Source organism: Schistocerca cancellata, chromosome 8 (assembly GCF_023864275.1).
Source record: "Schistocerca cancellata isolate TAMUIC-IGC-003103 chromosome 8, iqSchCanc2.1, whole genome shotgun sequence".
NCBI lineage: Eukaryota > Metazoa > Arthropoda > Insecta > Orthoptera > Acrididae > Schistocerca > Schistocerca cancellata.
The window spans coordinates 194,857,031-194,870,154 of NC_064633.1; the positions used below are offsets into that span (position 1 = coordinate 194,857,031).

The window sequence follows — 13,124 nt, forward strand, 5'->3', positions numbered from 1 at the left end:
TCTTATGGGACTTAACTGCTAAAGTCATCAGTCCCTAAGCTTACACACTACTTAACCTAAATTATCCTAAGGACAAACACACACACCCATGCCCGAGGGAGGACTCGAACCTCCGCCAGGATCAGCCACACAGGCCATGACTGCAGCGCCCTAGACCGCTCGGGTAATCCTGCATGGCTGCATTTTTTTAATACGATCTGGAGGTGAAGTGGCAAAGTGAGGAGTGGCTCACTGAGACATCTCCTTGAGCAAAAAGAGCTTGAATGAGCAAATCAAACCAATGTTGATCTGTTTTTTGACAGTATGAGTATTGTGCATAAAGAATTTGTAACTGTTGGACAAACTGTCAACCAAGATTTTTACAAAGATGGCATGAGTATTGTGCACAAAGAATTTGTTACTGTTGGACAAACTGTCAAATAAGTGTTTTACAAAGATGGCCTCAAAAGGCTCAGAAAAAGGGTGAATTGAGCAAGACCAGATGTTGTTGACAAGTGGATGCTGCATCATGACAATGCCCCTCGTGACACAATCACTTCCATCATGGAATTTTTTACCTCAAAAGAGAGTCCTGTTGCTCCATAGCCTCCCTATTCATCGGATCCGAGTCCTTGTGACCTTCTTTTTCTAAAATTGAAAAATGACTTAAAAGAACATCATTTTGGAACTTTGGAGAATGCACAAAAGAATGTAATGAACATGTTACAGGCCCTACCAGTTGAAGCCTTTCAGCACTACTACCGTGACTGGGAACAACAAACAACTCCCCCAGTGTATACTTACTAAAGGGAACTACTTTGAAGGGGGCAATATTGTTGCTTGAAAAAAAAAAAAAAAAAAAAAAAGACGAACTTTGGTACATAAAAATCAGTCTCATCTTTTTTCTCACACACCTCATACATAACAGGTACTACCAAACAGTCAATATGAAGACATGAGATTATGCTACACTAAACAGAGGAAAAAATACTCAGGTTAAAAAATTTTACAGCAAAAGTACAAATATATTAGAGTATAGGGCTGTAGCTAATTATTCACCTAAAACATATAATCACAAATTCATTTTTTAGTACAGAAAATTTATGTAGTTAACGAAGTCCAGAGACCATTTTATCAAGTGCAATGGCCTCTTATTTAGTACAGTTAGCCAGTCTTCCAGCTCACCTGTGCTTGCTGGTGTGGTAACTGCAGTAACTGGAACCGTTGCAGCTGTGAGATCAGGCAAGCACACTGTATCTGTCTGTTGTGGTTGTGGCTTGAGGAGGACAGGATGACACGTAGAATGTTGAACTGCAGTCGTGGGTGTTGTTGTAGTGAAAGGCAAAAATTCACCAGGTAATTGACTGGTTTGCTGTATAACATTGAGAGTTACCACAGAATGACCACTTGGAGCCTTTGGTAACAGTGGAAGCATACGTTGTACCACCACATTTTTGGGGCGAACTGACCTCCCTCGACGATTGCAATATCGTAATTGAAATTTCTGCAATGAAAACATGTTGGAAAATTCAGGAAGGAAGAAGCAACTATAGCAGACACAAGTCTAAACGTACTGAAATGACAACTGTATTTGAACAGCACCAATACAAAGTTGGCAGTCACAATGTAAAACAGCTCCCATAAAATATTAATAATGATAAGTGAGAATTAATTACTTTGCTTAAGATTAATACATATTGTTCACTAATTTTTCTGCATGTGTTATTTTAACTTAGGTGAGTTAGTCGTAAATTGGAAAAGATTTTATAAAAATGCAACATAATTTTTTGTCAAATGAATTCAATCTGCAAGCAGTAACTCTAAGATGATCCTTCCTGACTGTGATTTCGAAGAGTTAAATTGTTCAGTTTGTTATGTGGCATAATATTTTGCTGTCATAAGCTGTAAAGAATTATTATGGTACAAGGCTTCCATCACAACTTCCATTTTTTGTACAACTTTACTGTGGCTAGAAATAGCTTTAGATTGGTGAAGGCTTATTCCAATGAGGACATTCATTACAATCACTGAGTAATATTAAATATTAGATATCTAAAAGTGATAACCTCATGGAGCTTAAGCTTGGTTTGTAGCAGAGTGAATACAAGCAACTTGCATTTTGCAGGGTTTAAAAATGCTACGCAAGCAAGAGCACACAGCATTTGGCCACTTCTTGTTCACATTTGTAGGTGCTCCTGGTATTACTCTGCTCATCTGTCTTCCAGCCAGACATCGAAGTAAGTTGTTGTGCTTTCCATTTTGGCAATAACCTCAATGTCAGCAGCATGGAGAGCATTTATTTTGCAGTCTGCTGATTTGAGCGCAAACTGCTTTTGTTACTGAATATTATCTGGGTGTGAGAGATGGAGAAGTCAGAAGAGTATGTAACATTGCTAACAGAAAAATGTAGATATCTAGGTGCTTCTGGGATCCAAAAGATCAACAAAACAAAATGCCCAACAAAAAGAAGTTTGTGATTCTTCAGATTCTCCAAGCGTATTTCATGTTGAAATAGTTCACCCATGAACTATTTCGACAAAAAGAAGTATGCTTGATAAGAAATTGGATAGTACTCAAATGTACAAATGGAGATATTAGAAAGTGAGAAATTCATTATTTGCTTCCATCTGTCAGGAACACTGTGAAGAAGCACAAGGTGTTGTGCTTTTTTAATTACAAACAAACAGCACAATAAATTTACTTGAAAGTAAGCAAAAATGGATGGATATCTACAACACTGACTAATATAAAATTAAAAATATACAAAACCCTTGCTGCTTCTCTTGGCTTGCATAGCTGTAACTATATTATAGAAAAATAAATGATGTAGGAAGCTTTTGCTGTAATACTCAAATAAGTAATGACTTTTTTCCCTTCCATCACACAATCTCCTCTCCAACATACTATATACCAGATTTTATCAAATGACTTGAGAGAGAGGTTGTATACTTATACGTGTGGTGTCTGCTCTTTCGGACATGTCAGAAAGAACAGATGCCATTTTGAGCATGCAGCCACTATGAATCAAGAACAAAGGAACTAAAAGACATTAGCTCCCAGTGGGCACTGATTTATATCAACAGGCCAGTTGAAAATATCTGACCACTACACCATCCAGACACAACGGTCACCACAACTGCATGTACTAACATAGCACACCTCCCATCAGATTCCACACCTCAACTTATACCACATACTACTGATGTAGTGCCCCTGCTCATTAGCATCATTCCCGTAACAGTTAGAGGCTGGTGTACATCTGAACTGAAGGAATCATTGGCCATCTTTATCTTAATTGCATACATGGCACCAAGTCTTTCAGATGTGTGTTGTGTCAAGTGACAAAGGGAGACAGACATCCATAATGCAGCAATTGCTCTTGTGTTCTCTTCCATTCCCTCCATCGTAAACACTTTATTCATAGATACAAGACAGAATTGAATGGCAGTGAATACTGGCAGACTGTCTGCATAATCTTACACCTGTGTCACATCCATCCGCTCTAGTGTAAATAAGGCTTTTAAGATCCTTCACTCAAAAATGATACACTGTTGTCACTGGCTCACCTCGAGAGTAAATTTGAAATGTTTAAACAGAAAATCTATTGTGGCTATGTGTCCGAGTTGCTCAACTAGAATTTTTTGAATTAAAAGGGAAATGCTAATTGAATGTCACACACTTTGAGTCATTTAAAATGAAAACATGGGGCGTAAGTTGTTAAACAGTATTATGTTAAAGCATAAAGAAGAAACAAAACTCACACAAATAGTAATGAATCGTCTAAAGAGTATTTTGCAAGATACATCTGCTGAATTTTTCATCAATACCACAATCCCACTAAATGCAGTTAAAGATCTATTTTTTTTATTAAAATGCAGAACCTTAAAACATTTAAGATTATGGCATAAATCTAATTTCTTGAAGGAAATATAGCATAAAGTAAACAATTTTCATCAGAAACGAATTTCCAAAATAAAATTATTGTAGACATTTGGTCAAAAGCAAAGATTGCATAGTCACAATTTCAGATAACTCAGTTTAGATGGGAAAAGAACCATTGCAACAGTAACTGATAACAGGTGGTATTTTCAGAATGAGTTTAAAGGATTTGTAAGAAGTTGAAGCATGATTAGGATATAGTTTCTTGTCAACAATGAGGTCTTTAGAGATGGAGGACAAGCTTGGGTTCGTTGCAGAGAGATGGCAGCAATGACTTAAGGTACAAAAAGTGATAGGTTGATGCATGGAAAGGAACAGAAAAAGAATGTCACAGAGATAGAAGTGGAGGGCAATAGGATGGTGAATGACCCACACAAAAGAGAGATGGAAAGAATTGTAACCCCATTGCTACTTTTGGGGATTAATGTGAGAAAAGTAACTCCACTGCAGTAGTATGCGAGGCAAGCCTAAAGTAGGACTAACATGCAATTTCATAAACAAGCCACAAGACAGCTACCCGAGCTTCATGATTGGCAACATCGCAGAAAACCAGTGCAACTATGAAGTGATCTAAGGCAAGTTTCCACACAATTGGACTATGAAACATGAAGATATTGATCTGTGCATGCCTGGAACCAACATATCAGCACAGCGAATGTGCCATTAACCACAATAAATCCCCTTTGATCCTAGCAGAGTTATGCACAATCTGGCAACATTCTCCACGACACCACGGCCATGCAACCCACACTGCAAGACCACTGAGCAGCCGACATCAGTCTGGGCACCCATCCCCAACAGACAAGCTCAAATGGTTAAGTCAACACCCATGGACTTGGAGCAGTACCACGGACGCCATCTTCAGGCTCTACAGCAGCAGCCTAACTTCTGCCTTGGAGGATATCGGTTTGAGGCCAGGGCATTACCATCTCCACCCACTCGCACCATGGGTGAGCTCCTCTTCTGGTAGCAATGAATCTCTACAAGAATCACACCAGACAGTCACATCAGTAGCAATTATCGCTCACAGCCTCACAGTGCTAATTGAGGTATAAGCTACTGAATGAAGCCAACAGTCCGGCACACTGCCACAGCCCCTGCAGCTGATGGAGGAGCCAGCACACCACACACCCACAATATGGCATGTCCGTCCCGTTGCAGCACTTTGATCATTGTAACACAAAGAAGAATAAATAATTCTTACACTGAAGCTGAGATTTTATAGCCAGCACCACTACCTCAACATTCCACCACCTCTACACTGTAGCAGCATCTCTCAGCCTATATCATTACAGACTGGTGTTAGAAGTGGGATGAATTAGAAAAGACTGACAAGGCAAATGAGGTCATACTCCTGGAAGAGGAACAGTGCACTGGACATATTTTTAAGTGGTTTTCCACCTAATATGTCCAGAAGGGAGAGAATGGGTACTGCGAAGGATTTGTACTCTGTGGTCAGATTAGCCAGAGTTTCAATAAATTGATGTAGCAACAGCAAAACAGGATAAGAGGGGAGTATTTACTGCTAACATGAGGAGCTACAGACATGGGAGGATGGGACATGTGCGGAAGCAATGTTGCCTATTGCAGTGTAGCAGATTTGGTGTGGTGTAGGTGGACATCACCAATACGATTGTATGAACAGTAAGGGGATGCATAGAACAAATAAGCACATGTTAAAATGCAAGAGGGAACCTCATATCCCACTGCAGGGAGTTCCCCATAAATTTTGATGCAACAAGTACAGATGTAGAGATAGAATCTAGTATAGTGAGAGTAGTGACAGGTAGAAAGCACAAGTTTTTATTGGATTTAGGTGCACCATATCAGTAGCAAGTACATATCTTAAAGGTCAAGGATGGTTGAACCTTCCGATGTAATTTTGTGGAGTTGGAGATAGTGATGTTGAATCTTTGGGTTCAGCAATATCAAGATTTTCAGGTTGGAGTGCAGCATTTTAAACAATGTGTAGAAGTCATGCCCCGGGTAAATGAAGGTTGCAGCCGAAACAATTCTAATGAGGGAAACAACTTTGAAGTTTTCCGAGCATCTTTTAATACCCTAAAGCAAGATCAATTATCGGATGGGGCGTGTGGCTCTGTGTTTGAATGCTTCCCTGCCATGTGTGGAGATCAGGTCTCATTCCTGACAATGGTAAATTTTTAAACAAACGTACATGTTCCATGAGCATTTCTGTGAAGCTTAAAATACATAATGACAAAAAAATAATTTCTAATGATTTTTTATTTTAAATAACCTTAATTACCAATCTTTTTAAGATATCAGTAATTAAGATCTACTATATATCCGTAATGAAAACTGGATTATGTATCTGGTATGTAATTAGAAATAAGATGATGTGCATTTTCCATAAAAATGACAATTAGATAAATGTTAATTAGCACGTTGTTGTTGTTGTCGTATTTAGTCCAAAGACTGGTTTGATGCAGTTCTCCATTCTACTCTATCCTGTGCAAGCTTATTCATCTCCGAGTACCTACTGCAACCTATATCCCTCTGAATCTGCTTACTATATTCATCGCTTGGGTTCCCTCTACGATTTTTACATCCATGCTTCCCTCCAGTATTGAATTGGTGATCCCTTGATGCCTCTGAATGTGTCCTACCAACAAATCCTTGTTTTAGTCAGGTTGTACCACAGGTTTCTCTTCTCCTCAATTCTATTCAGTACCACCTCATTACTTATGTGACCCGCCCATCTAATCTTCAGCATTCTTCTGTAGCACCACATTCCAAAGGCTTCTATTCTTCTCCTTTCACTCCCTGTATTTTACCCATGCCAGCTTTAAAATTTTAAAGAGTATTCCAGTCAACATTGTCAAAAGCTTACCTTAAGTCTACACATGCTATAAATGTAGGTTTGTCTTTCCTTAACCTATCTTCTATGAGAAGTCGTAGGGTCAGTATTGCCTCACATGTTCCTACATTTCTCCGGATCCAAAATCTTCCCCAAGGTTGACTTCTGCCAGTTTTTCCATTCTTCCATAACGGATTTGTGTTAGCACACTTGTCAGTACCTGCTTTCTTTCAAATTGGGATTATTGTATTATTCTTGAACCCTCAGGGTATTTCATCTGTCTCATACAGCTTGCTCACCAGATGGAAGAGTTTTGTCATGGGCTCACCCAAGGCTATCAGTAGCTCTAATGGAATGCTGTTTACATCCTGGGTCTTGTTTTGACTTGGTCTTTCAATGCTTTGTCAAATTCTTCACACAGTATCATATCTCCCTTCTCTTCTTCCTCTATATCCTCTTCCACTTCCATGAGATTGCCCTGAAGTACATCTCCCTTGTATAGATCTTCTATATACTCCTTCCACCTTTCTGCTTTCCCTTCTTTGCTTAGGACTGGTTTTTCATCCGAGCTCTTGATATTCATACAGCTGGTTCTCTTTCCTCCACAGGTCTCTAATTTTCCTGTGGGTGGCATCTACCTTACCCCTAGTGATATATGCTTCTAGTCCCTCCTCTTAGCCATTCCTGCTTAGCCATTTTGCACTTCCTGTCAATCTCATTTTTTAGACACTTGTGTTCCTTTTCGCCTGCTTCATTTATTGCATTTTTATATTTTCTCCTTTCGTCAGTTAAATTCAATATCTCTGGTGTTATCCAAGGATTTCTACTAGCCCTCATCTTTTTACCTCCTTGATCCTCTGCTGCCTTCACTATTTCATCTCTCAAAGGTACCCATTCTTCTACTACTGTATTTCTTTCACCTGTTCTTGTGAATCGTTCCCTGAATTGTGGTCAGAGTCCACATCTGCCCCTGGAAATGTCTTACAATTTAAAATCTGATTCCTAAACCACTGTTTAACCGTTATATAATCAATCTGAAACCTTCCTATGTCTCCAGGTCTCTTACACATATACAACCTTCTCTAATAATTCTTATACCAAATGTTAGCTATGATTAAACTATGCTCTGTGCAAAATTCTACCACATGCTTCCTGTTTCATTCCTTTCCCCCAGTCCACATTCACCTACTACTTTTCCTTCTCTTCCTTTTTCTACTATTGAATTCCAGTCCCTAGGACTACTAAATTTTTGGCTCCCTTAACTATCTGAATAATTTCTTTTATCTCATTATACATTTCGTCAGTCTCCTCCTCATCTGCTAAGCTAGTTGACATTTACACTTTTACTACTGTGGTGGGTATGGGCTTCATGTCTATCTTGGCTACAATAATGCGTTCACTATGCTGTTAATAGTAGCTTATCCACATTCCTATTTTTTTTTTTTTTTTTTTTTTATTTTTTTTTTACTCATTACACAGGCCAATGAAAATTTTTTTTGAAAGCTTTTGTTACTTTGACAGCTGATCTTTATAGATTTTTATGAGCTGAATCCAAATGTAGCCTTAGTTTTCTTGTATCACCCATAGATTTCAAGCAATATGCTTTTTCTTATATAGTATAAAAATCCTATGCTATACAATAAATGGGGAAATTGATGAAACACTTTGTTACAACATAAGCATGGTTTGTATTTACAGTAAGCTAATTAAAACAATGACATGTGTTAATAGATGTTTCACTTGTCAGCTGGAATTGCTTTGTGTTTTCTTTCTCTTTTTCCTTTGAAACTTCTTGTGTAGCTTTTTCTACAATGAGTCAGTTGCTGAACTTCTTGGTGAAGTGACCAACAGTAGTCCCCCATCATGTTGGTGTTCTAGCAGCCTTTGTTGCTTTTATCCATCACTTTAATGTCCTAGTGAAAATGCTCTCGTTGCTCGTCACTAACATCTCCCATATTGTCCGGGAAGTAATCAAGGCGACTGTTCAAAAAGTGAACTTTCAGGCTCATTAATCATCCTAATGTTTTAAACTTCTTTAACATTGTAGCTATAATAGAAACATATTCTAGGTCTTTTTCATGTCCTAAGAACGACTTGCTTGAATGATACCCATGTTTCTTTCTCATTTCAGGTCGTTGTGGATTCAAATTTAACATCAAACATCAATTTTCTAATGTCAGGTCTGACAAAGACGACTTCTTTTAGTTTAGCTTCTGAAAGGTGTGGGAACTTTTGGCAGGGATACTTAAAACATGGTCCATCTTTAGGAAAACCTTTACAAACTGTTTCATTAGGCCTAATTTTATATGTAGGCGTACATTTGTAGGAGTACATATGTGGGAGTACATTTTTTGGATCTACAAGGTTTTTGCGTAGAATGTTCTTCTCACCAGGATTTAAGGACTCCCTCAAAGGCCAGTTCTTTCTGCACCAGTGTTGATCCCTAGCCCTACTGTCCCAATCACACAAGAAAAATGGAAATTTAGTAAAGCCGCCTTGCTGACCAAGCAGCATGCATGTTACTTTCAGGTCCCCACATATCCAACAATGAGCAGAATAGCCCATTTTATTTAGCACCATTTCTAGGCTTTCATAACTTTCTTTCATATTTACAGAATGTCCAACAGATATAGATACATACATGTTACCACTGTGTAATGAAACAGCCCTTAAACTAGTTTTGGATGAATCAATAAACAGCCCTCAGTCTTCCTTTTTGTATTCAATAGCAAACTCATTCAACAGCTTGGGAATGTCTGAGCAGTACACTAAATCACATTTTTGATGAAAAAGCTTGGAAATTGCTGCTCTCTCTTTCTATACATGCATATGCTGGTTCCAACTGCCAGTAAATTCTTTTCTTTTAATCTAGACCCAATCAATTCAGCTTTTTCTTTCGTTAAGCCCAGATACCTAGCCAAATCATTAAGCTCGGTCTGAGGAAACAATTTGGGCTCTATACTTTCTGTATTACAATGGAATTCATCATCATCTGGTTCATCTAAATCAGATTGTACATAAGAAAATACATCTGTTGGAATACAATCTAAATCATCTGGTGATTCAGCAACCAGCAAATCTACACCATGCTCTACTAGTCGGATGGCGGACAGAAGGATAGGGTAGCTTATTACCTTCTTGTTTTTCGAATTATAACCAGTAATATCAACACTGCAAAAGTAGCAATCGGAATAATTTCTTGGCATATTGTAGGAACAGCAAATCTAAAGGCTTTTTTCTCCTTTTTGGACCATTTTCTCAGATCTTCAACACATACCTAAACATACCTTATGCGGTGCCCAAGATTTATCTTGATCACCAGGTTTAGATCCAAAGTATAATACATAAACCTTTTTCACAAAGTCTGTAATGTTTCTTTGGTGTTTTTTAACCACAAATTCACCACCAATATAACAAAAACTGTCAGCAGGGTTTTCATAACTATGATTAGACATTCAGAGTGTATACATGGACAAGGAAAATAAATTCCCGGATTACCCGGTTCAAAATACACTTTCTCACAGGTGGAAATACACTTTTTCCGTGCTAAGTGACAGTATTCTCTTCCTCAGCACTGTAAAACTCATCAGTCCTTTGAATGGTTATGGTTTTATATACTGACGTAGAATTTCCTGGCACTTCAGAAAACGAAACTCGAGGGGGGGGGGGGCGGCACGTTTTGAATGACATTTGATGTGCAGCAACATGTACGCTGCATATATTCATATTACAAAGGTATAAATTCGATTCCACTGAACACCGTATGTTACTTTCTGAAGCATTGAAATATTGAAACCGAGGTTGCGATGCGCTTTTGTAAGCCAGTCAGAGCTCATGTCACGTAATCTCACCAGCTGATAACAGCATAGGACACGTGATGCAGTCAGTCAATAGCAATATCACTCTTAAGTAGCGTGAACACTCAGTTAAGAAAAGTTAATGGTTTAAATTAATATTCATAGCTTTCAAATATAATGTTGGTCTCAAAGATTAATAAGCTGGAAGAGAAGCTAAGCTTCCACATATAATGTTGATCATTTTTGGGGGTGTTACACTTTAACAGACATCACACAAATGTGCCAGTAAATTTTTAATAACGATGTAAATGGGCTCAAAATTCTTCTAAATGGTCTCCTCAAAGAGTTGATTTTCAAATGAGAGTCAAACGCTTTGTGATTTAAGAAATTCATTGTACATTCTCGCACAGTTCATCTTGCGACAAGGAAATTTACTTTGAATGTAACGCTTTTCAAACCAACAATCGCAACATTTTCCCGCGACCTGTTAGAAATAGGTTCGTTTCAGCAGTTGCAAGAGAGCACCAGATAACAGGTGTCACTGCGCTTGCACAGCTACGATGACGCAGGAAGCTCGATGTTCCAACGTGTAAAACAATAAAAGATCTTACATTATATCAAAAGAAGCAAGACATCAGAGGATGCTTCAAGAGCATCAGAACTTCGTGAACCAAACTAAAATACATAATTTGGCTTAAAGTGCACATTCGTATGTACGGATTCGGATGTAAATTTTCTTGGAGTACTAGTACTGTATTATCTCATGTTTGGTTCTTTATTTTGGCATAATGCCATACGTGCACTTGAAATGCAGCGAACAATTGAAACTAGCCAATAGAGTGAAATTAAACACTTCGTTTCAAATAAATTGTCTGCCTCAACAGAAAAGATTAATAAAAGTCAAATTTCTTTAGCAAACCAACAAAAATAACTTTATCGTTCTGCAAGGCAATTAACGCTTGACTGTCATAAATGTTAAAATAATATCTGAAACTAATAAGATACTTTAGCCTTTCATAATTATGCGAATGTATTTTAATTAATTTGCTAGCTCCTGCCCACAAAAATCCATTTTGATTTCATTTAACGTGAGAGCAATAAACGAAGAGGAAACAACAAAATCACTGAAAGTAAACAGAGGTCACGTGGATATGACCCATCTCCCCACCACAACTCGGACTGCTCTGTGCATCAGCCCCAGATCTAAGATATTTCCAAACTGGAGCAATACTAGATAGTGGCACCCAGCCACACTTCTGTAACCAGAAGCAACTGTGCATGCCCAAGAGAACACCCACAACTGCTCAAACAAATCTAATTTAAACAGTTGTCAAGTCACACTCATCAGAGGCAATTTGTTGTTATGAAGCATTGCATACTCTTCCTAAAGCCTTTGACACACTTTGCTGTTGGCAGACGCTTGTATGAGTACTGTGTTTTGTTGTCGTATGTGGCGCACTTCCTTCGCAACTTAAGTTTCATTTCCAATTCTTTTTATCTCTCGTTCATGTTTTGTTGCTGCAGTATTATTCTGCAGTAGCAGGATACAGTAATATCCTTAGTTAGTATCGGTCCTTACCAGCCAAAATCACAAAAATATAACTGAAAACTAAAACAATGAAAAATTCCCGGAATTCTAAACAATTCCCAGGTTTTCCTGGTTTTCTCCCAGATGAAAAAATTCCTGGGTTTTTCCTGGATCTCCCGGTTGTCCCGGGTCATATACATCCTGACATTGTACTGACCACATGTACAGCAAACAGGAAGGTGAGGTTAGTTTGACAGTAAACAAAACACCACCTGTTAACACGAAAATAGAATCGATCTTTTTTTTCCAGCAAATGTTTTTCAGCAGTGCTACCAACATCATCTACATTCATTACATCTCCTTTTTAAATTTTTTCAACTATATAAAAACTGTTAAATTCTTTTAAAAATTCGCTTAATTTAATAAATTTAGCTGTAAAATGTGAAGAAATGGTGGGTGATACAGTTTTTTAAGTATCATATTTGGATTTCCCACCCTAAAAACATAAGAATAAGGTATTTTCAGCCAAAAACTTTTTCCATCGTTGGCCTATGTTATTAAACATACTCCTGCATTAACCCCATTTGATCTTGTATTTATAACCTTGTATTCACTTGACCAGAAGCCCTGTTCCTCCTACCACCGAACTTCACCAATTCTCACTATATCTAACGTTAACCTATCCATTTCCCTTTTTAAATTTTCTAACCTACCTGCCCGATTAAGGTATATGACATTCCAATCTCTGATCCATAGACTGCCAGTTTTTTCTCCTGATAACGAAGACCTCCTGAGTAGTCCTCACCCAGAGATCCGAATAGGGGACTATTTTACCTCTGGAATATTTTACCCAAGAGGATGCCATAATCATTTTACCATACAGTAAAGCGGCTGCATGCCCTTAGGAAAAATGATGGCTGTAATATCCCCTTGCTTTCAGCCATTCGCAGTACCAGCACAGCAAGGGCTGTTTTGGTTGATTTACAAGGCCAGGTCAGTCAATCATCCAGACTGTTGGCCCTGCAACTCCTGAAATGGCTACTGCCCCTCTTCAGGAACCACA

The 13,124-nt window shown here is 38.2% G+C and overlaps 1 protein-coding gene across 7 annotated transcripts in view; it reads right to left on the bottom strand.

The window, feature by feature from the left end:
- The window catches only part of LOC126095087 (protein cramped), a 235,935-nt gene that overhangs the window by 89,440 nt on the left and 133,371 nt on the right, over positions 1 to 13,124 (bottom strand). For 4 of the 7 annotated variants that reach the window (XM_049909777.1, XM_049909773.1, XM_049909778.1 and 1 more), the window contains exon 12: positions 1,165 to 1,483. The exons of the other annotated variants lie outside the window; for them this stretch is intronic. In XM_049909777.1, the coding sequence (XP_049765734.1) occupies positions 1,165 to 1,483 (319 nt within the window). The remainder of the gene's footprint in view (positions 1 to 1,164; positions 1,484 to 13,124) is intronic. 7 annotated transcript variants of the gene reach the window in all.